Genomic DNA, 23,629 nt, shown 5'->3' with positions numbered 1-23,629 from the left:
AACTCTACATGCTGAATAAAATGTAAGATAAAGGTTGCTATCAGTCTTTTTCATATTTAACTGGGCTTTATACATCAACAAAAGATCAAATTAAGACTGGAGACATGTAGAAACTATCATTTGAGAGGAAGCTTAAAAAAAAGTGCAGACAAAAAGACAAAAACAAATGATGGGAAGCAGAACTTAGCAAAACAAAACTTAGGCGGGCTGATTTTTTATAAGTGAGTAGATAAAAAAAAAAAAAACACTTGACAGCTAGAGAAGAGGAGTCACCCAACCATGTGTAGGGTGGGGATTACAACGCAAATAGGTGATCTCACAATGTTTAGTGACAGGGACACCTTTCATTTGTCACTTAGCAAGCCGTGCTGCTGCAGAGCTGATCAGAGTGTCCAGGACGCTTCATTCTTACTGTTCTGTGGAGAAAGAAGAAAATCAATACCTTCAGGTTTGTTTTAGTTTCTAATCTTTTATTTAGAATTACTGGGCATGTTTGATGGGTTAATTTATTTCACTACTATTTTTCCTTGCTGCGCATACAACATTGTGAAGAACAATGCCATTATTCTTAAAAGGTTCCATTGCACTTTTATTAATTTTCCTTTGCCATTATGAAAGGTTGTAATATTACCATACAAGATCTATTCTGCCTGGCAGCAGAATGATTCTTGTGCTCTGTGACAATGCAGGACAAGAATAAATGGGAGTCAGAAAAATGTCAAACTGCAGAGTATTTATCATAGTACTGCCATATAAATATTCAATACCACATGAAGTGAAGCCATCACAGCGCATCTTAGGATCAGTGGGATCTACCCATCCAGTTTTACTTATCCATCCAGTCCTCGCTGCAACACAAAGCCAAGTTCAGAATTTCAATTAGTCTAACGTGGATGTCTTTGAGATACTCCACTCACACAGTGTGTGAACAGGAATTCAACCCCAGAACTCTGCAAATGTGAGGCTAGTCTGCCCCTTTGATTAAAATCCAAGACAGACAGACATAAAGATTTTAAAATAAGTGAAATCAGAACGCTGCATTTGTACAAATACATTTTATCAAAGTGTTTTGCTCTGTAGCAATACTGAGCCATGAAATTATGAAACACATAAAGGCTTAGTAGTCAACATTAGGTTCAGTGCTAACAACAAGCCATGCAGCAGTGAATTAACACATAAATTAATGAGCCCAAACTGCTCCCAGTCCGGTAAGGAAATAATCACAGTGGTCACACAGGAATTCAACATGACTGCCTCCTTAGCCTCTTAGCAAAGAGGACAGTCCAATATACCAGCCAAGCTCCTAAGTGTTGAAATATTAAATTGCAATATTATTAATAATGATACATTTTATTTATATAGCACCTTTCCCATGATCTGTATCAGGGTATCTGTAATATTGGACACAAATATTCTACACAGAACACTAAAACAGACAAATACAGGATATACAAAGCATTAAATAGAATAAAAGACAATAAACCAGAGTAAAATACTAAATTCTTTAATAAAAGTAAAGCCTGAACAAATAACATCATTTGTGAAATAACACACACACACAAATTAACTGGAGCATCTGAACAGAGAAGTGAACTGAAAGAAGTGGCAGGATGTCAGGTGAAGTTAAACGCCTTCCTGAACAGATGAGTTTGAAGTTGTTTTTGAAAAGAGTGAATGGAGTCAGCTGATCTTATTAATTTCGGTAGGTCATTTCAAAGGCTGGGCGCTATACAGCTGAAGGCCCTGTCACCCATGGAGTGTAGATTAGTGTGGGGACCAACATGACTGACAGAATCAGAGGACCTCACTGGGCAAACAGGAGCACACCGATGGAGAAGGTCACTGATGTAGTCCGGTGTGAGGTCATTTAGGTTAATAATAGAATTTTATATTCACTTCTGTAAGACACAGGGAGCCAGTGAAGGTAAAGCAGGGCGGCTGTTATGTGCTGACTGTTGCTGGTTCATGTAAGGACACTTGCAGCAGAGTTTTGAGTCAACTGGAGCTGTGATAGATGATTTGAAGGGGCAACTGCCAGGAAGGAATTACAATAATCAATGGGGGATGTGATGAAAGCATGGACAAGTTTCTCAGAATTAGAAAAGGAGAGGAAAGAATAAACATTGGATATGTTATGGAGGTGAAAGTAAGAACGTTTCTTAATGTGGTTTATGTGGGTGTAATAAGAAAGGGAGGAATGAAAGATGATACTATGATTTCTTGCCTTAGAAGAAGGTCTGACAAGATCAGTGTCAAGAGTGACTGAGAAGGAGCTCATTTTTGTTAAGTTGCACTTTAGTGCCAATTTGCAGGAGTTCAGTTTTGTTGCAATTTAATTTTAAAGTGTTCTGCTCCATCCAGGTTTAATTTTATTGAAGCAAAAAATAAACAAAAATAAGGTCCTAAAAATAATATAATAAGAAGCAGGAAAAGATCAAATTAGCAGTAATAAAAACACACATTTCAGTGACTAAATGGAACATTAAAATGATGAAGTTCTGCTTTCTGGATGAAATCAGAAGTTCTGACATATCAGTGTGCTTTTGGGCCTGATTTTAAACGGGTGGAAAACAACTGCCATGACATGACTTGAGTGGTCATGTCCACCACATCTTGCTATAGATTTCCAGCAACATTACGACATTATGGGTGTCTCGGATTCCAAAAGAGAACAAAACAACATTCAAAACAAAAATCAATACGAAAATTAAAAAAAAGTTATAATTTATTCCAAAACAAAGAGGCCAAAGCTGCCAAAAACTTTGCCCCAACACACTACTCATTTCAACAATGTACCGTATATAATCGCGTATAAGTTGGGTCTTGAAACCTGAAAAATCAATCATAAAATCAGACCCCGACTTATATGCCTGTTCAAAAATGCGACACTGAATTTTTTTTTTTTTTACATCTTCTTGCTTCCTCCAATCTTACATCAGTTTCTCAGGCACATTGAATTTTGTTGCAGCAGCACAGTTACCAATTTCTTGTGCCACTTCAACGACTTTTAATTTAAATCCAGCTTCATATTTTCTTCTGATCGAATACTCCACGGTAGATAAGGGATGCTCTTAAAATGAACAAGGAGGGTGTGAGATACAAAAACAAAAATCAGTTCAAATGTCGCTTCAGAATAGTTCGGGTATTACTGTGTGGTCACATAGGCACGATACATAGAAAAAAAGGCCGTGCGCTCCGTGGTTACTCTCTCAGGTGGGCGTTAGCATATCATAATCTCCTGGACCAATAGCGTGCGTTTTCCCTATTTGACTTATACAGTATGACCAATATTATAAAATGCCAGAAATTATACGATAAAATCAAGTCCCGACTTATCCGCTGGAGAACTTAAATGCAAGTACAATTGTGCTTGAAAGTTTGTGAACCCTTTAGAATTTTCTATATTTCTGCATAAATATGACCCAAAACATCATCAGATTTTCACTCAAGTCCTAAAAGTAGATAAAGAGAAACCAGTTAAACAAATGAGACAACAAATATTAAACTTGGTCATTTATTTATTAAGGAAAATGATCTAATATTACATATTTGAGTGGCAAAAGTATGTGAACCTTTGCTTTCAGTATCTGGTATGGCCCCCCTTTACAGTAATAACTGCAGCTAAACGTTTCCAGTAACTTTTGATCATTCCTGCACACCGGCTTGGAGGAATTTTAGCCCATTCCTCCGTACAGAACAGCTTCAACTCTGGGATGTTGGTGGGTTTCCTCACATTAACTGCTCGCTTCTGGTGCTTCAACAACATTTCAATTGAATTAAGGTCAGGACTATGACTTGGCCATTCCAAAACATTAACTTTATTCTTCTTTAACCATTCTTTGGTAGAACGACTTGTGTGCTTAGGGTCGTTGTCTTGCTGCATGATACACCTTCTCTTGAGATTCAGTTCATGGACAGATGTCCTGACATTTTCCGTTAGAATTATCTGATGTAATTCAGAATTCATTGTTCCATCAATGAAGGCAAGCCGTCCTGGCACAGATGCAGCAAAACAGGCCCAAGCCATGATACTACCACCACCATGTTTCACAGATGGGATAAGGTTCCTATGCTGGAATGCAGTCTTTTCCTTTCTCCAAACATAACACTTTTCATTTAAACCAAAAAGTTCTATTTTGGTCTCATCCATCCACAAAACATTCTTCCAATCGCCTTCTGGTTTGTCCACGTGATATTTAGCAAACTGCAGACGAGCAGCAATGTTATTTTAGAGAGCAGTGGCTTTCTCCTTGCAACCCTGCCATGCACACCATTGTTGTTCAGTGTTCTCCTGATGGTAGACTCATGAACATGAACATTAGCTAACGTGAGAGAGGCCTTCAGTTGCTTAGAAGTTACCCTGGGGTCCTTTGTGACCTCGCCGACTATTACACGCCTTGCTCTTGGAGTGATCTTTGTAGGTTGACCAGTCCTGGGGAGGGTAACAATGGTCTTGAATTTCCTCCATTTGTACACAATCTGTCTGACTGTGGATTGGTGGAGTCCAAACTCTTAACAGATGGTTTTGTAACCTTTTTCAGCCTGATGAGCATCAACAACTCTTTTTCTGAGGTCCTCAGAAATCTCCTTTGTTCGTGCCATGATACACTTCCACAAACATGTGTTGTGAAGAGCAGACTTTGATAGATCCCTGTTCTTTAAATAACACAGGGTGCCCACTCACACCTGATTGTCATCCTATTCATTGAAAACACCTGACTCGAATTTCACCTTCAAACTAACTGCTAATCCGAGAGGTTCACAAACTTTTGCCACTCACAAATATGTAATATTCGATCATTTTCCTCAATAAATAAATGACCAAGAATAATATTTTTGTCTCATTTGTTTAACTGTTACCAAAACAGTGAAAAGACTGAAAACCAAAACAAAAAAAAAAACACGAAAAGGAAATGAAGAACACATTTTTGCAAATTGATGCCATACCAACCTGCAGCGCTCTCATACAGGAGTTTAAAGACACACTTGAGAGTCATAATTGACAAAGGCAAAGATAAGGGATAGATAGATAGATAGATAGATAGATAGATAGATAGATAGATAGATAGATAGATAGATAGATAGATAGATAGATAGATAGATAGATAGATACTTTATTAATCCCAAAAGGGAAATTCACATACTCCAGCAGCAGTATACTGATACAAAGAAACAATATTAATTAAAGAGCAGGTATAACACTCTATAATCTTGTATAATGTTAACGTTTACCCCCCAGGGTGGAACTGAAGAGTCACATAGTGTGGGGGAGGAACGATCTTCTCAGTCTGCCAGTGGAGCAGGGCGGTGACAGCAAGCTGCTCCTCTGTCTGGAGATGACACTGTTCAGTGGATGCAGTGAATTCTCCATGATTGACAGGAGCCTGCTCAGCGCCCGTCGTTCTGCTATGGATGTCAAACTGTCCAGCTCCGTTCCTACAATAGAGCCTGCCTTCCTCTTCAGCTTGTCCAGGTGTGAGGTGTCCTTCTTCTTTATGCTTCCTCCCCAGCACACCACCACGTAGAAGAGGGCGCTTGCCACAACCGTCTGATAGAACATCTACAGCATCTTATTGCAGATGTTGAAGGACGCCAGCCTTCTAAAGTAGTATAGTCGGCTCTGTCCTCTCTTGCACAGAGCATCAGTATTGGCAGACCAGTCCAATTTATCATCCAGCTGCACTCCCAGATATTTATAGGTCTGTACCCTCTGCACACAGTCACCTCTGATGATCACGGGGTCCATGAGGGGCCTGGGCCTCCTAAAATCCACCACCAGCTCCTTGGTTTTTCTGGTGTTTAGTTGTAGGTGATTTGAGTCGGAGCCAGAATAAATAAAGAACATAAAGTAAAATGAAGACAAACCACAAGCAGGAACATTAAAAATTAAAGGGCAAAGCTAAGGTACTAACTGAAATATGCAATAAATCTTTCATGATTTTGTGTTTTGGTCTAATGTAATTCAATTTTATATATTTATTTGACTTTTTTCTAATTTTCATAATGATGATGGCATTACCACAGCACTATTGTGTATTTCTGCTTATGTTGTGTGTGCCTCCATTTCATATATGTTTCCCAACTTATTTATGATCGCTGTGTTCATTGCTTCCTCATGTGTCTAATTGTTTAACGTGACATTATATTTAACTAAAGGATTCACTGAGATAAACAACAGAAAATCAAATAATAAGTTATCTAATTTGTAAATAACTCAATATTTGTCCTGAAACAAGTAGGCATATCTTGATTGATACTTATAAAATATACTGACTGTGGGCTCAGAATTCATAATAATGCTTGCATTTAACATACAGTATGTACTTTCCAGGAACTAAAAAATGAAATATTATCACATGACAACATGAGTTGCCTAATTGTGTGAAGGGAAACACCAGTACAAGGTGTTGTATTCTAATGAAAATGCCAGGCAGAAGTGAAGTTACATTTATTTAAAATCAGATCCTTTTTTCTTATTTATAGGCATGGATTCTGAAAGCTTTCATCAAGATATGGGTGAGTCTGTGTCTTATTGTGTACATTATTTGTTAAGTTCAGCTGATAAAAAAACAAAGAAAGAAGAAGAGGCAGACACCTTCACGCTTCTTTTACATTTGAATTCAGCCAAATTATTTTAAAATATCATTTACTTTTTTAGTAAATTCTGCAGTTTTGGAACACATATATAGCTACTTAATCATGCAATCTGACAACTTTTACGTGCTTATTAAAACGTGCAAAAAACTATGGTATAGACAATTTAATTTGTATGCACCAGAAAATAAGGTTATCCAAACACATCAGATTGATGTGTAATTGTGACAGTGAGTTGGTCCTTTCAATATTTGAAAATAAAACTACTTAATGAAACAGTAATAGAAATACTTTGCTGAAGGTAATAATTTCTGTATGTTTTATGGAGAGATTCTCATAGCAATGACGAATGACATGGATAAAACGACATTAGAGCACATCAAAAGGAAGACGGGCACTCACTTGCTAAGACAGAGGAACTAGACACCATACTCCAAAATAGCAAGAGCTTCTATGTTGTGCATCACAGCCAACAAAAAAAAGTAATCGGATCCTCCATTACAGAACCCTGGCATAGGCCTTCTCAGGGAGTCTGAGGAGTGTGATTCCTCTAAAGCTGAAACACACTCTTCCTCCCCCTTCTTAAAGATAGGGACCACCTCCCCAGTTTGATAATTCAAAGGCACTGTTCCTGACCTCCACGCAATGTTGAATAAGAGTTTCAGCCAAGACAACCCAGCAACATCCAGAGCCTTGAAGAATTCAGGCCAAATATCATCCACCCCTCTGGAGTCTTACCACCCAGGAGTTCTTTAAACTACCTCAGTGACATCTGCTTCAGTGATGGGTGGGTCCTCCTCCGAGTCCCCTGGCTATGAAAAGTAAAAGTACAGCACGTAAAAATGAATAAATGGTGTCAAAAGATGAGACAAGAGAGCCAAAAAAGGTTTGGGGGCAGCCTCCAGTATAATTGATCCTGGCTACAAAATCATTGATTTTGAGTACAAGTATATACAGTTTGGAGTCAAAAACAGAACTGGTGAGGCTGAGATGACGGGTTTTTAAAATGAAGCAGAGGAAGTGAGGTAATTATGACTGGAACTGGAAGTGACATCATCAGGCTCATGACCGACAATGCCGTCGTCTGGACCGGAAGTAACGTCATCCACCTTGTGACCGGAAGGGACATCATGGAGGCCAGGCAGAATTTCTCATAACGGGTCTGCAGTGGAAAGAGAGAAAAGATTAGTGCACCTCGCCACCCCCTGGTCTGGCGTGGAATTACCTTCCTTTGAGCCCTTTATCTGCCTCCCATGCGTATGTGTGTGACAATGGGCGAAAGCAGCCAATGCCCATTATGTAGAAAAAAACATGGACCAGTCATGTAGGTTTCATTTCATCTCATTCTTTAATGTCCATGTTGCTGTAGCAGCTAATTGCATACAGTAAGTTCTATATGCTGTACCATATGAGCTTTTAAATGAAGCTGCAGTTTTCAAATGTTTATTCCTTTCATTCTTTCTTAGTCCTCTGCTTTCTCAAATCAAATCAATTCAAATCAATTTTTTTATTTGTTCCATACAATTAAACACAGAGTACTATGTAGTGAAATGATTAGTTGCTGAACTCCAAAACTGTGCATTACAAGAATATAAACAGACAATAAATAGTAAATTCATAACTCTATAAATGTCAATAAATATGAATATGTGAAATGAAAATATTATAGACATAAAAATATATAAGACATAAATGACTTAATATTAGAGAATTAACAATAGGACATCATGTAGCTCTAGGCACTGTCCTGGTTCAGGATATGGACTGACTGGGCTAAAGAGAGTGAGAGATTAAATATTACTGAACACTGGTGCAAGCTGATCTGCACAGATCTTTAAAACACATCCTGGAGTGTCATGTGGACTTGCTGCCTTCCTGGTGTTCACTTTCCTGAAAGCTCTCCTTACATCTGGTTCCAACAAAGTGAGCGCTGAGTGTCTCATACAGTTCCACCTCATTACTGTCAGTGGCCGCTTGAGGTGAAATATACACTGCCATGATAATGACTAATCAAAACTCCAGGGCAAGAGAAAATGGCCAGCATTTAATTGGCAGGAGCTTCATACTGGGCAAGCAGTAGCATGATAAAACAGCTACATTTCTGCTGTGGCACTAGTTTTTGTTAACCATGAGACACATTGCACATCTCAACCTTTTGATTTGCTGGACTCCTCTGTTCAGTCCATATAGGAAACAGAGAGAAATTCAACAAAATCTGATGGCGTTAGCCTTTTATATTATATCCTTGCTCTGAAGTTATCCAACTTCTTCTCTTCTGGCTGGACATTGACTTGTAGGATTCTCAACAGAACATAAATAAAGCATTATAAAGAAAGGAAACTTTTATGGCAGAAGTATATCATAACAAAAGCTCATCAATAGAGAACACGAAGAAGCGCACATGCAGCTACACTGTGCCCAAGACAAGACCCTCTGCTATAATGGTAATTGATCTAGGACAATCGCTTACATTAAAATCCCTTTGTATGTTCCTTTTGTTCATTTATGGTCCTTTGGTTATTATTATTTATATTAATATTATTTATGTTTATTATTTTTTTATAAAAATGTATTTGAATTAGATTTGTTTTTTATTCAATATTTTATTTTTAATTAGTGACAGAAAGAGAGAAAGAGGATAACAAAATTAAAATTTTTCCCCACTGGTATCCATCCCATTGCAAAGACATACAAAAGACAACATAGTAAAAAATAAATTAATAAAATACACAGGTCATTGATGTTTTGTTTATGGTTTATTTTATATGTGTGAATGTTGTTCTGCCACGTCCCTTGTGTATTTGTGGATGGTTCACCAAGAGGCTGAGCTCACAGCCCTACTGTATAAATGCTCAAGGAAATTGCAGTCCCTCTGCGATTCATTAAATGCGCTCTGGCAAAGCTGGTGGTTATTAGTTGTAAATATTGTGCTCCTATTCTGTTTCTCAGGTTTTTATGACTTCTTTGCACTGCCAAGTTCCACACACTTCCCGTTTATAAGTCCAGATGAACATGAAATCTAACACACGTGCAAGCGCCTACAACCCCACCACGACTCCTCCCAGAATTTTACATATTTGAATACGTAAACTGATATAAATAGCCCCTTCTGTTGGGTGATTTCTTAAAAGACAATGGCAGAACCATGTGGAACAAAGAAGAATTTTAGCAAATGCGAAGTGGAGCCAAGGAAAAACGTACTATATGTATAAGCAACAAAAAGAAATTGATAGAGTGATACAGCGTTGTGAAGGCACTCAAATGTTCAAGTGCCCAATATAAAAAAAAGTGGTCAAATATCAAAGCCGACGTGAAAGGCGAGTTGCAGCCCACCATCTGTTTATTCTGTTTCAGACTGAGCCCCGTACCGAGAAAGTGAATCCATGCAGTGATGGTGCTGCTGTGCTGAGTACGTCTTCAGACGCTGGCTGCACACACAAAATGCAATAGTGTATGCTGTGAGAGATGTGGCCAATGAACTAAGAAATATAAGGACTGAACTATCTGATATTGACCACAAATTAAATGAATTGGTTAAAAAATAAATGCTGCACCTGATTAAATATTTTTACATTCGGCTAATTACCGTCAAACGAAGTTGTAACGCTGTCTGATTTAGCTGAGCATTTGGTGGGTCAGGGTCAGGTTCATCATATCTCATCTCTTCAGGTACGGGCAAGCCACGATTGTGTGCAACGTTATTCAGCACGATACATGCTTGCACATTGTGACACACTTTCAGTGGAACCATAAAGCAGCACATTAATGGAGAGGAAATGCTTTCTGTTTACATACGCAAATTCATTCTCTAAAGGTGCCTTCATAGTGTAGCATCGGCACAGAGCACCACAATGGATAGATTCTCTGCTCTTTACATGGCTCTTTGTGGTAACTTGCAGAGTTGCCATTTTATAGTTTCTCTTGCTATAGCAATGCCCACTCGTTCTTTTGGTGATTCATCCTTGGGTGATGAAGCTTGTCTGGCGTCGTTCCAATAGCAATTTGTGTGTAGTTGACCGCACCGATTACAATTGGAAAACTGGACATTGCTACAAATTGCGCTTTGAGTTTTCCCAGTTCAACCACAGTGTAAGGAACTCTTATATATGATGCGACTCAGTGATGATTGTGAAATACCTGATCGGTCAGCAAGTTCACGTTGAAAAGCTGCTGTGATTAAAAACCCGAGAGTGGACAGAACTTGTAAAGGAGGACGTAGAACACAATTCCACAAACTCTGCCTTTAGAATGCGGGTGCTAGTCCAAGAGGATAGTTGCTGGAGATCGAAATCGACTTAGAAGCCAGTTGTAATCATCTATAAATATGTGCTCTCTTCTAATTCTTCCATTTGCGATGTCTTCTAGCAGCTATGTTAGTTGGAATAGTTTGTCCACTTCATGCACCATTATATTGTTATAGAATGATTACAATTAGGTGAATTCAATTTGTAAACGATATGCAATTAATTTTGGTGTATTTGATAAAGTCTGCATCATGGATGCAAATATGAAAAAGAAGGGAAACGACACAGAGACAGTGGCACTGCTGGGTGCCGCCAGTTTGCAAAACTGAGCAGAAAAGTGTGTACGCAAGTTCTGAGACTTTCATAAAAATGTGTGTGCCTTTATGGCAAGTTTAGATTTTATACCTTTCAAAGTGAGCGTGGAAATGAGTGTGCACAACATTTTTGTGTGTGTACACATCATTTATACATGAGGCCACTGGAGTAGGCTGAGGCCAGGTTGAGGAATAAGTCCCAGGCTGCTCTTGAAAGTACCTTTCTGGGTAGGCTTATGAGATTCAGGCCTGCTCTGTGGCTCATTTTTTGAGGCCTCACATCACTTTGGCTATTTTGTGTACTGCACACACAACAGAACGAAGTACCGTAAAAAAAGAAAAAAACGTCAAGTAAAACATAGCTCTGTCTTAGCCAAGCCAGCTTATGTACTGAAGCCATTAGAAAAGGTTGTTGAACGTTTTCTGAAATATAGTACTGCACTGCATAAAGGCATTTTACCCCATAGTTTGCATCTGTACCTACAACCACTTACAAGGAGTAATGGATCGAAGGTGGTAGTCCTAGAGGAGAGTGATACTTTTTATGACTTAGATGATAATGTTCTGCTGGCTCAGGTAAAGACCCAATAAATCATGGAGCAATACACTTCTAGGGCCATTAACGCTCACCAGAAAACTAGTTCTGTTGGAATGTCCTTTAAATCCAAGTCTCCAAGTCCTATCTTCACCCAAGTATCCAGCTTTCACTGCTGAACCTTTTGAGCCATCTACTTCAGTACTTTTTGCTGTCTTATTTGAGTCATCTGCTGTATACGAAGGTATGCTGTCTACAATGCTGAACCACCTGTTGTCTTGTCCACTGCTAACTCCGCTAAGCCACCTACTCCAGCTTGTGCAGCTAACCTTATGTTTGAACCAGATGCTCCATTTTATTTTCTGCTGATGTATTTGATTCACCAACTCCAGTTTATGTCTCTGCAATTTACCACCCCCTCTCATCCAGCTTGCTGTACTGAAGGATCATGCACCTTCAGTATTTGATTTTGTTGCTGAGCCTGCTGATCCTGCCTTCACCTGTTTGCCAGAGTCCACCAAGCTGCCATTCATGTGAGGCTGTTACATCCCCAGATGGGCCGCTTTTTAGTTTGGACAGGAGGTTGCTGCCACTCTGCTACTGTCTAAATGTTTTGCCCCCTTCCCAGGAGGGAGTACTATGTTTGTCTTTCATCATGTTGTCAGAAGGGAGTGTTCTGTTGCCCTGTGCCACTTTCCCAGGGGGAGCATTGTGCCTAAGCTGGTGCCTGCTCCACAGCGTCTGTGTCCTGCTTCACAGCCAAGATAGCCCTACCATCTATGGACCCTAACAGTGCCAATGCAAGTATCCACTTCCCAAACTCACTTCCCAGTTTAATTGTGTCCCATATAGGGCTGGTTTCTGCTTTTCACTCAGTGATGATATGATAAGCTCCACAATCCCTTCTTTTGCTCTAAATTAGACAAGCAGGAAGAGAAGATAAACATAGAATTAATCCATAGAGTTAATCATTTCAAGATAATGGGGAGTCAGAGCGTATGGTTCTAAAATGTTATCAAACTAGAATTTAAATGGCTACACTACACCATTTGATAGTTTGATCCTTGCATCAAACGTTCTTTGCACAAAACAATATTTTTGTGTGCCCCATTGTCCTTGCTGAAGAAATGACTTGAGAGTAATTGATAACGTTCACCTTATGTCTTCCCTTTAACCATCCATTCAGAAACTTTTAAAATTCAGTTTAGCGATGCATGGGGCCGTCATTATCCTGGCTGTACAGGGCATAAAGCAGGAACCAGCGCTGGATGGGAAGCCAGTCCACTGCAAGACACACATCTACACGCAGCTAGTTTAGAGTCACTAATTAAACTTTTTCAGAGCTTTGGCATATGGGAAGAAAACTGAAGTGCTTGGAAAAACAAAGACACAGACAAGTGGTGATGCAAAATCTGCACAGTGAATAAAATATTAAAAAAGGTTACTTACAGTCATGAGGAATCTATAATTTGAGAAGCAGTTTAATAAAAAGGAAAGACAGTAAAGCTGAAGTGCGATTTATGTAAGTGAGAATATAAAAAAACATCCTCCGTCACCTGGAGGGAGTTACCTAGCAGTGCGTATGATGTAATTATTACACGGGTTGTTAAACTTACTCAGTGACAGGTTCACCTTTCATTCTGGTTTACGAAGCTTTGCTGCTGCAGACCTGATCAGCGACCAAGAGGCTTCTGTTCTGTGAAGAAAGAAGAAAATCGTTAACTTCAGGTTTGTTTTAGCTTTCAGTTAGATGGCATACATCCAAACCTTGTGTAGAATTATTGGGCATATTCTGTGGATCAATTCATTTTATTATGGTGTTTTTTTCTTACAGCACATGCAACTTTGTGAAGAGCAATGGTTTTATCCTTAAAATGCTTAATTGTACTTGTTATTTGTTTATTTTTTTCGATTGAAGGCTGTTATTTCACTTCAAGATCTATTCTGCTTAGCAACAGAATGGTTCTAATGATCAGTGATAATACAGGACAAGAATAAGTTGTATTCATGGAGTCAGAAAAATCTAAAATTGAAGAGTATTTATCATACAATTGCCATGTAATTATTTGATACCACAGTAATATAAGTCCATCCATCCAGTTCAGGGTCAAAAGAGCTGGAGCCCATCCTGATGCAGGGCAGGAGCCAACCTGGACTGGGCGCCAGGGCACTACAAGGTACTGTCTTGCACACAAAGCCAAATTCAGAGCTGCCAACTAACCTAACACAGAAGAGGTACACTCCACTCAAACAGTGCTGGGACTGGAATTCAACCTCATTTCTCTAGAAACGTCAGGCAGCAGTGCTACTCTGTCCCATTGACTTTTTGAATTTTCATTCGAGACAATGAAAGGCAAAGATTTTAAAATAAGTGAAATCATCATGCTGCACTTATACAGCTGAATTTGAACAAACTGTATTGCTCTGTAGCATCACTGAACATTGACACTATGAAACAAGTAAAGACTCAGTATTCAACATTAGGGTCAGCACTAACAACAAGCCTTGCAGCAGACAATTAATATATAAATGAATGACTTCAGACTGCTCCCAGTCAGGTAAGGAAATAATCACAGTGGTCACACAGGAATTCAACATGACTGCCTCCTTAGACTCTCAACAAAGGGGACAGTCCAATATACTAGCACAACTTCTAAATGTTCAAATATTACAATAGTAAACATATGAAAAGCCAGATATTAGAAAGAAGCAAACGTATCAGATAGCAAATCACTTCTTACCAGCACATGTGCATAGCAGACTTTTCTACATCTACACTGTGCAACTGAGGCTTATTTTTCATTTTCCTTTTGACATACAGTAGTCTTCTTACTGCTGACATACAGTAGTGATTATTTGTACAGAAAGGCTGTAACTTTGAATCAATTTTTGATTCCATTGTGAAATGGTGCCCAGCTTGTAAGAGGCTGCCAGGGGTAAGGGCACTACAGGGCTGGTAATGTGGAAACAGTGGGAGCGCTAGAGAGTGACACACCTTTATGTGTTGTGAATCTTGAACCTGGACTCCAAATGTTCCAAAACACACATGTTTTATTGTTGGCACAACCCACAGTGCACAAACTAGCCACAATATGGTTCTTTTTCTCTCTCTCTCTTCTGCCTTCTGCCGCCTCCACTTCTCACATATAAACTTCGTCTACCTCCTCCCGACTCCGGCTCCTGGAATGGAGTGAGGTGGCCGTTTTTATAGCGAACCTGGAAGTACTCCAGGTGTTCCCCAAATAAAAACCAGCAGTACTTCTGGATGTGGCAGAAGTGCTGCATAGACCTCAAGCTCCTCTTCTGGCAGCACCTCTGGTTGTGAGGGAAGTGCTGTGGACCACAGTTCTGGAGCTATCCGGGCGCCCCCTGGAGGTGGCCACATCCTACCATAAGCTTGAGCTTCCATGCTCTGTGGCCCCCATACAATCTAGGAAGGTTGCCCTCTTGCGTTCCAGGGAAGATATAGTCCCTCTCCTGATCCTTCCTGTCTCCAGGTGTCCCGGTGGGGCAAGGTCCCCAGACATCTATGACAGTGTGTGTACATTGTATGTACTGAAACAGGCATAGGCACAGACACCGCTGAGAAAGAGAGAGCGAGATGCCTGACGGGTGGAAACTGCAGAGAACAGAGAAGTTACAAAAGTATTCCTCACACACAGTCTAAAAAATCAGAGCGAAGTCAGGGAGATGCAACACCTCATAAAAGAGAATGAATGGAACTGCTTCATCCTTCTACCAGAGTAAGCAGTTATGGATGAGCCTTGGAGAACTTTTTCTTCAAGGGCAATTACTGGCTCTGTGCGCTGCAAGGACACCAAGTATTCTAGCTCAATGTCCCTGGAACAAAAGCTGGGATGCTCCTGACCCTTTACTGGAAGTGATTAGCAACACAGAGACTGTGTCATGCTAGAGATGAATTGCTCACAATTTCAGAAAGAGTAGGATCAGAAAAACAGAAGTTGTAATTAAACTGCTACCTTTAAAACTGCCACAATTAGAATAGAGGGTGATCAAAAAAAAAAAAACTAGACGGATGAGCAGACATAAAGGACTAAACTGTGACTTCATCCCAAAATTGAAGTAAAAATGGCTATTGCAAAAAAGGTTTAAACTAAAAGAAATTTACATTTCACTATATCACTCTGAGAAGTGAGAATAAATGAGTTGTGGACGATTATAAAATACACAAATATCCAGTTTCCCAGGATGGAGTAAGTTTCATGCTGTTGGTCACCATCCATTTGAATTGGTGGGGGAGGTTGGATTTCTCTGCTATATTGACTATAATACACTAGTTTTAACCTACGTACATGAAACTTGGGATGGATCTTGAAGTATACTGGCAATGCCAGTTTATATTCAACAAGTCTAACATAATTCAGGATAAAGTTTGGTTCAATGTACTTGGAACCCAATTTACAGGATGGAACGCTCAAATGAATGTCACTTGTAGCCTGCCACACCTTCTGTCCTACCCCATGTTCTGGAGTTTTATTACATTTTTGGTCTGCAAATTGTCTGTCAGAAAGCTCTGCCCTCTGTAGGTTTTCTCTAACCCATTCCAAAGTTTTCCACAACTTGGTAACATACTCTGTCAGACAAGCCACAGCAGATAACCTCGATGGAATATCCTGTACAGAAGGTTTAAAACTGTATTGGCATTCAAAAGGAAACATAACAGTAGCAGTATTGTACGGGCCATTCCATGCAAATTAACACACATTTTTATAGTCTTCATTGACTTGGTCAGCCTAGCTATTAATCTCAGGATGGTACCCTGAGAATAAGTTAAGCTTACATCCCAGTTTTACAGAGAATCTGTGAAATGTGTTGTAGAAAGTGATTGCCTCTGGTCAGAAATGTTAGCTTTGAGAAGCCCATGGAGTTTGAAAACTTTAGCAAAAAAAAAAATACAATAAAAATATAATTCTCTAGCATTCAAAGATTTATTCAGTGCAACAAAATGAGCACTTTTTGAAAAGTCTTCTATAATCACTAAAATTGTATTGCACTTCTGTGAAGGTGGGAGATCAGTTACAAAATCCACTGACATGGCTTTCCATGGTTGATTAGATTGAAGGACTGGGATGGAGTAAGTTTGCTGGAAATCCCTGAGGGGATTTGGCTTTATTACATGTTTCATATGTTTTAACATAATTAGTGACCTTCTGACACATCTTTTCCCACCAAGAGCGTCTTTTAACAATACTGAGTTATACTCGAGTGACCCAATACAACACATCACTTCTCATTTCAGTTGGAACATAAAGGATGGCACTTGAACCAGCTGCCGATGATTGTGCTTGTATGACCCTTTCAACTAGCTCCTCAGACTCCTTAATTAGCATTGCCGCTAGGAATTTCTCCCTCTAATGTGTGGTGCTACTTCTTCAGTGCTAATTTGATTGCAAGTAATTCTCTGTTCCCCACATCATAATTCTGCTGAGCAGGTTTTAGGTTTTTGAAGATAAGGCACTGGAATGCATCTTGTCTGAATCCACAAAGTGTTGTGACAGTATGGTTCCTACCACAATGCTAGATGTTTCAACTTCAACTTCAAATCTAAGATCAATATAATGATGTCTTAACGAAGGAGCAGTGGTCTAAAGATGTTTCAGGGTTTCAGCGTGAATATTGAGCTTCTACTGACCAAAAAAATTCTGAGGGATTTTTTGGTTAAAGGTATAACAGGGGAAATTATATTATTAAAATCTTTAATGAATCAATGGTAATAATTTGCACACCCCATACAATGTTGGACTTATTTTACATTTTCTGGTATTTTCCAGGTGAAAGTGACTTCATCTTTGTTTTATCCATGCTAATTACAGAACTTGTGATCTTATTTTTCTATTATAATAAAAAAAATCCTGGGATGAGACGTGACTTTTTTAGAGAGCTATTTTCATGTCCCATGAGACAAGACTTTGTACCAAGACATTTGACTACGCCCGGCACAGGAAGTAAAAGACAAAGAGTAGATGACAAAGTAGAATGTCATAAAGAATTCAAAAACGTTGGTGCGATACACGCGCAGAGCAGGTTTAGATAGTAAAGATTGCAATAGCACAAACAAATGGAAATTATTACTCGGTGAAATAACAGAACTACGAAAAGAGATCAAATATATTGATCCGATTTAAACTTTAAGTCGGAGATTTGTAGATCATCTAATTCATGTTGCCATCAGGGAAAAGTAGTGTTTCTTCTCAATGAAGAGACGTATCAGCGAGAAAAGAGTTGTTGTTTGGTGAAAGTGAAATCCACATACGTGAGCGGCAGAGATGGCTGGTGCATAGCGCAGGCCAGGGGGGTTTGCGAGCAAAGCAAGCAGGGGGCGAAGCCCTTTAATATTCTAAAAAAACAACTTAAGGCTTGTGTAATTCACATTTCTATGAGTCTTGCTAATAACTCTCTCGCATGTTTAACATGATAGTTCAAATGTTTGGAAAATATCAGAATGTCATCAATATAAATAATAACAACAATTCCCAGGATCCCTGATGATATCATTAACAATTGAAAAACTGCAGGGGACTTAGCCAACCCCTGGTCATTACCCTCTACTCATAGTGCCCTGTTGTTGTGTTGAATGCAGTTTCCCATTCATCTCCTTTCTTTATGCAAATATAGTTATAGACACTGTGCAAGTGAGCTCAGTAAAGATAATTGAATCTGTGACTTGATTTTTTATTGTGATTTTACTTAATTTCCTGCAGTCTATACATGAGCAAAGACATAAATCTTTCTTTTGAAAAATGACCCAGCTGTCATGGGACTATTAAATAGTCAAATGAAACCTTTTTCAAGTTTTCAGAAGTACATTCCTTCTTTTAACAGACATTGGGTTGATATAAGGTATATAGTTCCCCTTGGATAATGGCGCCCTGGGTAACAAATCTATAGTGCAGTCATAAGCTCTGTTTACTAGAAACTTCTGTAAATTCTTCATACTGAGGTAATATGTTAGCAGACTCCCACAACATTACTGGTGGCTGATGTGTAGAGAGACAATGATATTTGCAGGAAACCATAAACATTTCCGCTGCTCCTGAATCAAACAATGGTTACTAACTTGTATAGGAATCATCAAGCCAGTGGCACACTGAACCAATAGTCTGGCTTGTAATTTAAGACATGCACTGTGCCTATGATTGGGGTCAACACAATAAAAACAGCCCCTCAGTATCCTTCCTTTGTGACCCTGGACTAAATTATTTCTTGTTCGACATCTATTTTTAGAAAGTAATTATTCATATTTGCTCCATAAATTCTTATTCTGTCAGGCTAGTTCTATGATTTTATCAAAAACAGTCTATAGTGCTAAATTATTCTCCTTTAATTGGATGTGCACATGCTTTTATTAAATCCATATTAATTGTAATTTTTCAAACATTTTCTCCATCACTCTTTATCATGGACTAAGTTTCTGTTTGGCTACCATTAAAATAGCCACTATTTTAACCAGAGGGTGACCTGAAGATGGACCCAAAAACAAAGTTTAGGGGCATGCAAAAAAGGTTTGAACTAGAAAAACATACCAACTCAGGAGACTGCACCATGACGTTAGTCCAAAAATTAATTTAAAAAGACTACTACAAAGGGGTCTTACAGTTGTGCTTGTAATATTCGATCATTTTCCTCAATAAATAAATGACCAAGTATAATATTTTTGCCTCATTTGTTTAACTGGTTTCTCTTTATCTACTTGTAGGACTTTAGTGAAAATCTGATGATGTTTTAGGTCATATTTATGCAGAAATATATAAAATTCTAAAGGGTTCACAAACTTTCAAGCACAACTGTAACTGAGGGGACAACCAGTAGCAACAACACAAAACTCCAGTGACAAAATGGAGAATCTAAATGACGAAGTCCTGCTTTCTGAAGGAGATCAGAAGATGTGACTACACTATTAATGTGCTTTTATGGCTGATTGTATAAAGGCAGAAAACAGATGCCAGGATGTGACTTGTACAGTCATGTCCACTACGTCTTCCTACAGCCGTCCTATAACATCACGACATTACGGGCATCAAGAGAACAGAACATTAGTCACCAGAAAAAGGAATATGAAAAATAAAAAAGTTATAATTCATTTCTAAAGAAGAAGTCTAAAACTGCCAAAAACCTTTGCTGAACATGCTACTCATTTCAATACTGTACTTAACAAAGACAGAAATAAAGAAAATACTCATTTCAAACCTGTAATGCAATGAACAATAGCTTATTAAAAAGAAACACTTAAATCAAATACTTTTCAGAATAGTTAACTAGAAAAAAAATAAAAAGCCGCCCACAGCTAAACAACAAGAACACAAACATTTAAAGAGAAGTTCAAAACAAAAATGGCAAACTGATTTAATTTCTAGACAAATATCCTCCATCCAAAACTCAGCAATTCTATATACCAAAACAAATTTAAGAGGCAGAAAATTCAAAAAGCCAAAATGGTGAAACAACTGCAGAACAGAACAAAAAACAAAGCCCAGAAAGAATCTGAAGAAGGCAAACGCAAATTGATGCCATACTGACCTGCAGGGCTCTTACACTGGACTTTGAGGTTGAATTAATTCATGTCACACTTGGGAGTCGTAATTGACAAAGACAAAGGTGAGGGAGTCGGAATAATTAGAGAACATAAAGTACAATAAAGTCAGGCCACTAGCAAGAAAAAGAAAAGCATCAAAAAGTGCAGGACGAGGCTAAAATCCTATTTTTTATGATTCAGTGTTTTGGCCTTATGTAATTTAATTTAATTTATTTATTTGATTTATGTTATATTTGTGCTTCCATTCCACTTTCTACTTGTTTCCCATGTTCTTTATGATCACTGTGTTCATTCCCTGTGTCATGTGCTTCATTGTTTAATGTGGCATCATATTTAACTGAAAGGTTCACTTAGACAAACAACTAAAAATAAAATAAATTATCTGATATGTAAATCACTCAATATTTGTTGTGAAACAAGTTTTTCATTTTCTGTACACAAATACTGACAATTATAAATATTTTCAGAAGTCATAACAATGTTTGCATATATTGTACAGTATGTACTATCCAGTAACTAAACAATCAGATATTATCATCTGAGAACTGGATTTGCACATCTGAACCACCAGTACAAGGTGTGGTATTCTCATGAAAATGCCAGGCAGAGGTGAATTTTATTTAACCTCAAATCCTTTTTTGTTGTTTATAGGTGCAGCTTCTGCAAGCAATTATCATAGTTTCGGTGAGTTTGTGTCTTACTGTATACACTATTTAGTAAGTTCATTAATTAAAGAGAAGAGTAAGACACCTTCAAGTTTCATTTAAATTTGAATTTTGTTAATTTTTTCACACTATCATTCATTTCTGTAGGAAATTATTTGGTCTTTGGACAGATAGCTACTTAATCATGCAATCTTACAGCTTTACATGTTGTGGTAGCTGGCCCAGACACAGACAGGCAGACATCGTTAGTTCACCCAACACACATTTATTATACAGTAATCCCTCGCTATATCGCGCTTTGACTTTCGCGGTTTCACTCTATCGCGGATTTTAAATGTAAGCACATCTAAATATATATCACAGATTTTTCGCTGGTTCGCGGATTTCTGCAGACAATGGGTCTTTTAATTTATGCTACACGCTTCCTCAGTTTGTTAACCCTGTTGATTTCATACAAGGGACGCTATTGGCGGATGGCTTAGAAGCTACCCAATCAGAGCATGTATTACATATTAACTAAAACTCCTCAATGCTATAAGATATGCATCCCGCGCGGAGCTTGATTGTTTGCTTGTCTCTGCCCCTCTCTCTCCCTCTCTGACATTCTCTGCGCCTGACGGAGGGGCTGTGAGCAGAGGTGCTGTTTGCTTAAAAGATACTGACGCTCCTCTAAAAAAATGCCGCTTTATTGCGGTGCTCGGCATATTTAAAAGCACAAAAGCACACATATTGATTTTTTGATTGTTGCTTTAATCTCGCTCTCTCTCTGACGTTCTCTGCGCCTGACGGAGGAGATGTGAGCAGAGGGGATGTTTGCACAGCGGCTGTTTGCTTAGAAGATACTGACGCTCCTCTAAAAATGCTGCGGCAAACTTAAAAGCACAAGTATTGATTTTTTTGATTGTTTGCTTTTCTTTGCGAGTGAGCTCTCTCTCTCCCTCTGAAATTCTCTGCTCCTGAAGAGAAGAAGATCTATTTGCATTCTTTTAATTGTGAGAAAGAACTGTCATCTCTGTCTTGTCATGGAGCACAGTTTAAACTTTTGACTAAAGGGTGTTATTTCATGTCTAGAGGGCTCTAATAATGTTAACAGTGTGGGAGAGTTTATAAGGGCTTAAAATATATAAAAATAACTACACAAACATATGGTTTCTACTTCGCGGATTTTCGTCTATCGCGGGGGGTTCTGGAACGCAACCCCCGCGATCGAGGAGGGATTACTGTACATCCTACTATATACAAACTGCCACACACAACCCCAAAACTCCCCCAAAGTCCAGGCCTCAACAAAATGCCTTTATCTCTTCAGGTCACCTCCTTTCCTCTCCTCCTGAGCTCTGACCTTCTCCCCTCCCAACTCAAGCCACTGAACAGAGGGAGGCGGCCCCTTTAATAATCACCCGGACGAGCTCCAGGTGTCACCCGATAATCTTCCGCTGGCACTCCCCAGTGTGGCGGAAGTACCGACTGTACACCCGGAAGCACTCAGGGTATCCCTGGTCTTCTTCACCCCAGCACTTCCGGGTGTGGCGAAAGTGCAGAGGACCAGGGCTCCTCAGGCATTGGGGCGCCCCTGGCGGTGACCACGAGCCCCGAAAGGGTTGAGCTTCCAAGCTCCATTCCCGTGGTCCCCAAAGCCACCCCCAGCCACTCGCCACAATGTTTATGCATAGATAAATAAAGCTTGTTTGCTCAAGAAAAAAGATAAAAGCCAAAAATATAAAAGAATTTATACATATTAACTGTGTTGTATTAATATTTATAAATCTAGATGTTTACACTGAAGCATTTCTTGGCACTAGGTCTTAAACTGTTTATTAGCCTACAACGAAATACTGTTTTAAAACAGTAACAACACTTACTTTTGTTTAATTTCTCTTATTCAGCCATATTCTCCTGTTTGTTTGTTTTTAAATATATGTTTGCTTTATTTTTATGTATTTCCTAGTAGGCCTGTAGTTACAGTATGTACTGCCTCTTAAAATGCCTCCATGTCTTGTTCTTTGTGGGTGGAGCCTTAAGAGGCGGGGCCACAATGATGTCACTGCTGCTGAGGCCTCCTTCTCTTGACTTTATCTTCAGAGCAAGAGGCAGGATTCAGTAGTCGAGCATTCATTTTTGGTTGGAGATTGTGGGTATTTCTGTTTCTGTGTTGGGTTTCTGGTTATTTTTTGATCTCTTGCTTTTTGCCAGAAGGGTTTTTATTCATCACTGTGCATTGGAACTTTGTTTGCTCGGAATTATCTTTTTCCTATTTTCACTCTTTGAGGCATTATGCTTATATATTTTTTATTCTATTGATAAATACTCGATACATAAAGATTCTTCTGTGCTGTTCTGTACATAAGCCGAGGTTTCTGGTTACCATTCTACCTGGACTCTTTAATATATTTTTGGGATGCTTAGTTTGTTTATGAGACTATAATCTCTTTTGGGGCTGTAATGTCTGAGGCAGGTCAATAGAGCTGGGATTAAGCCCCACTGAGATGAAGTTTTTCCAGGCAGGCAAAGGTGACCTGTATTAGCCTGAAGCCTAGCACCCCTTTTGCATCATGTTTAAGTCTCTAATTCACATCACAAGTACCTCTGCACTACAGTAAATAAAAAGCAACACTTACACACATTTGTTCTCATTTTTCTATTTAAATATACACTAATAAACTAGTTAATGTGAAGATCTTTCTGTTTACTTTTCCAAAAAAGCAAAATTAGAAACCATAGTT

At 38.8% G+C, this 23,629-nt stretch overlaps 1 protein-coding gene across 1 annotated transcript in view; it reads left to right on the top strand.

Moving 5' to 3' along the window:
* Nucleotides 1-306: 306 nt before the first annotated feature.
* The window catches only part of LOC120537482 (golgin subfamily A member 6-like protein 6), a 107,424-nt gene continuing 84,101 nt past the window's right edge, over nt 307-23,629 (top strand). Inside the window, exons 1-3 of the mRNA XM_039766449.1 lie at nt 307-448; nt 6,484-6,516; nt 20,893-20,925. Of these exons, the coding sequence (XP_039622383.1) occupies nt 322-448; nt 6,484-6,516; nt 20,893-20,925 (193 nt within the window). The 5' untranslated portion in view covers nt 307-321. The remainder of the gene's footprint in view (nt 449-6,483; nt 6,517-20,892; nt 20,926-23,629) is intronic.

The sequence above is a fragment of the Polypterus senegalus genome, chromosome 10, assembly GCF_016835505.1.
Source record: "Polypterus senegalus isolate Bchr_013 chromosome 10, ASM1683550v1, whole genome shotgun sequence".
Classification (NCBI taxonomy): Eukaryota; Metazoa; Chordata; class Cladistia; order Polypteriformes; family Polypteridae; genus Polypterus; species Polypterus senegalus.
This window is presented reverse-complemented; position numbering and strand designations above follow the sequence as displayed.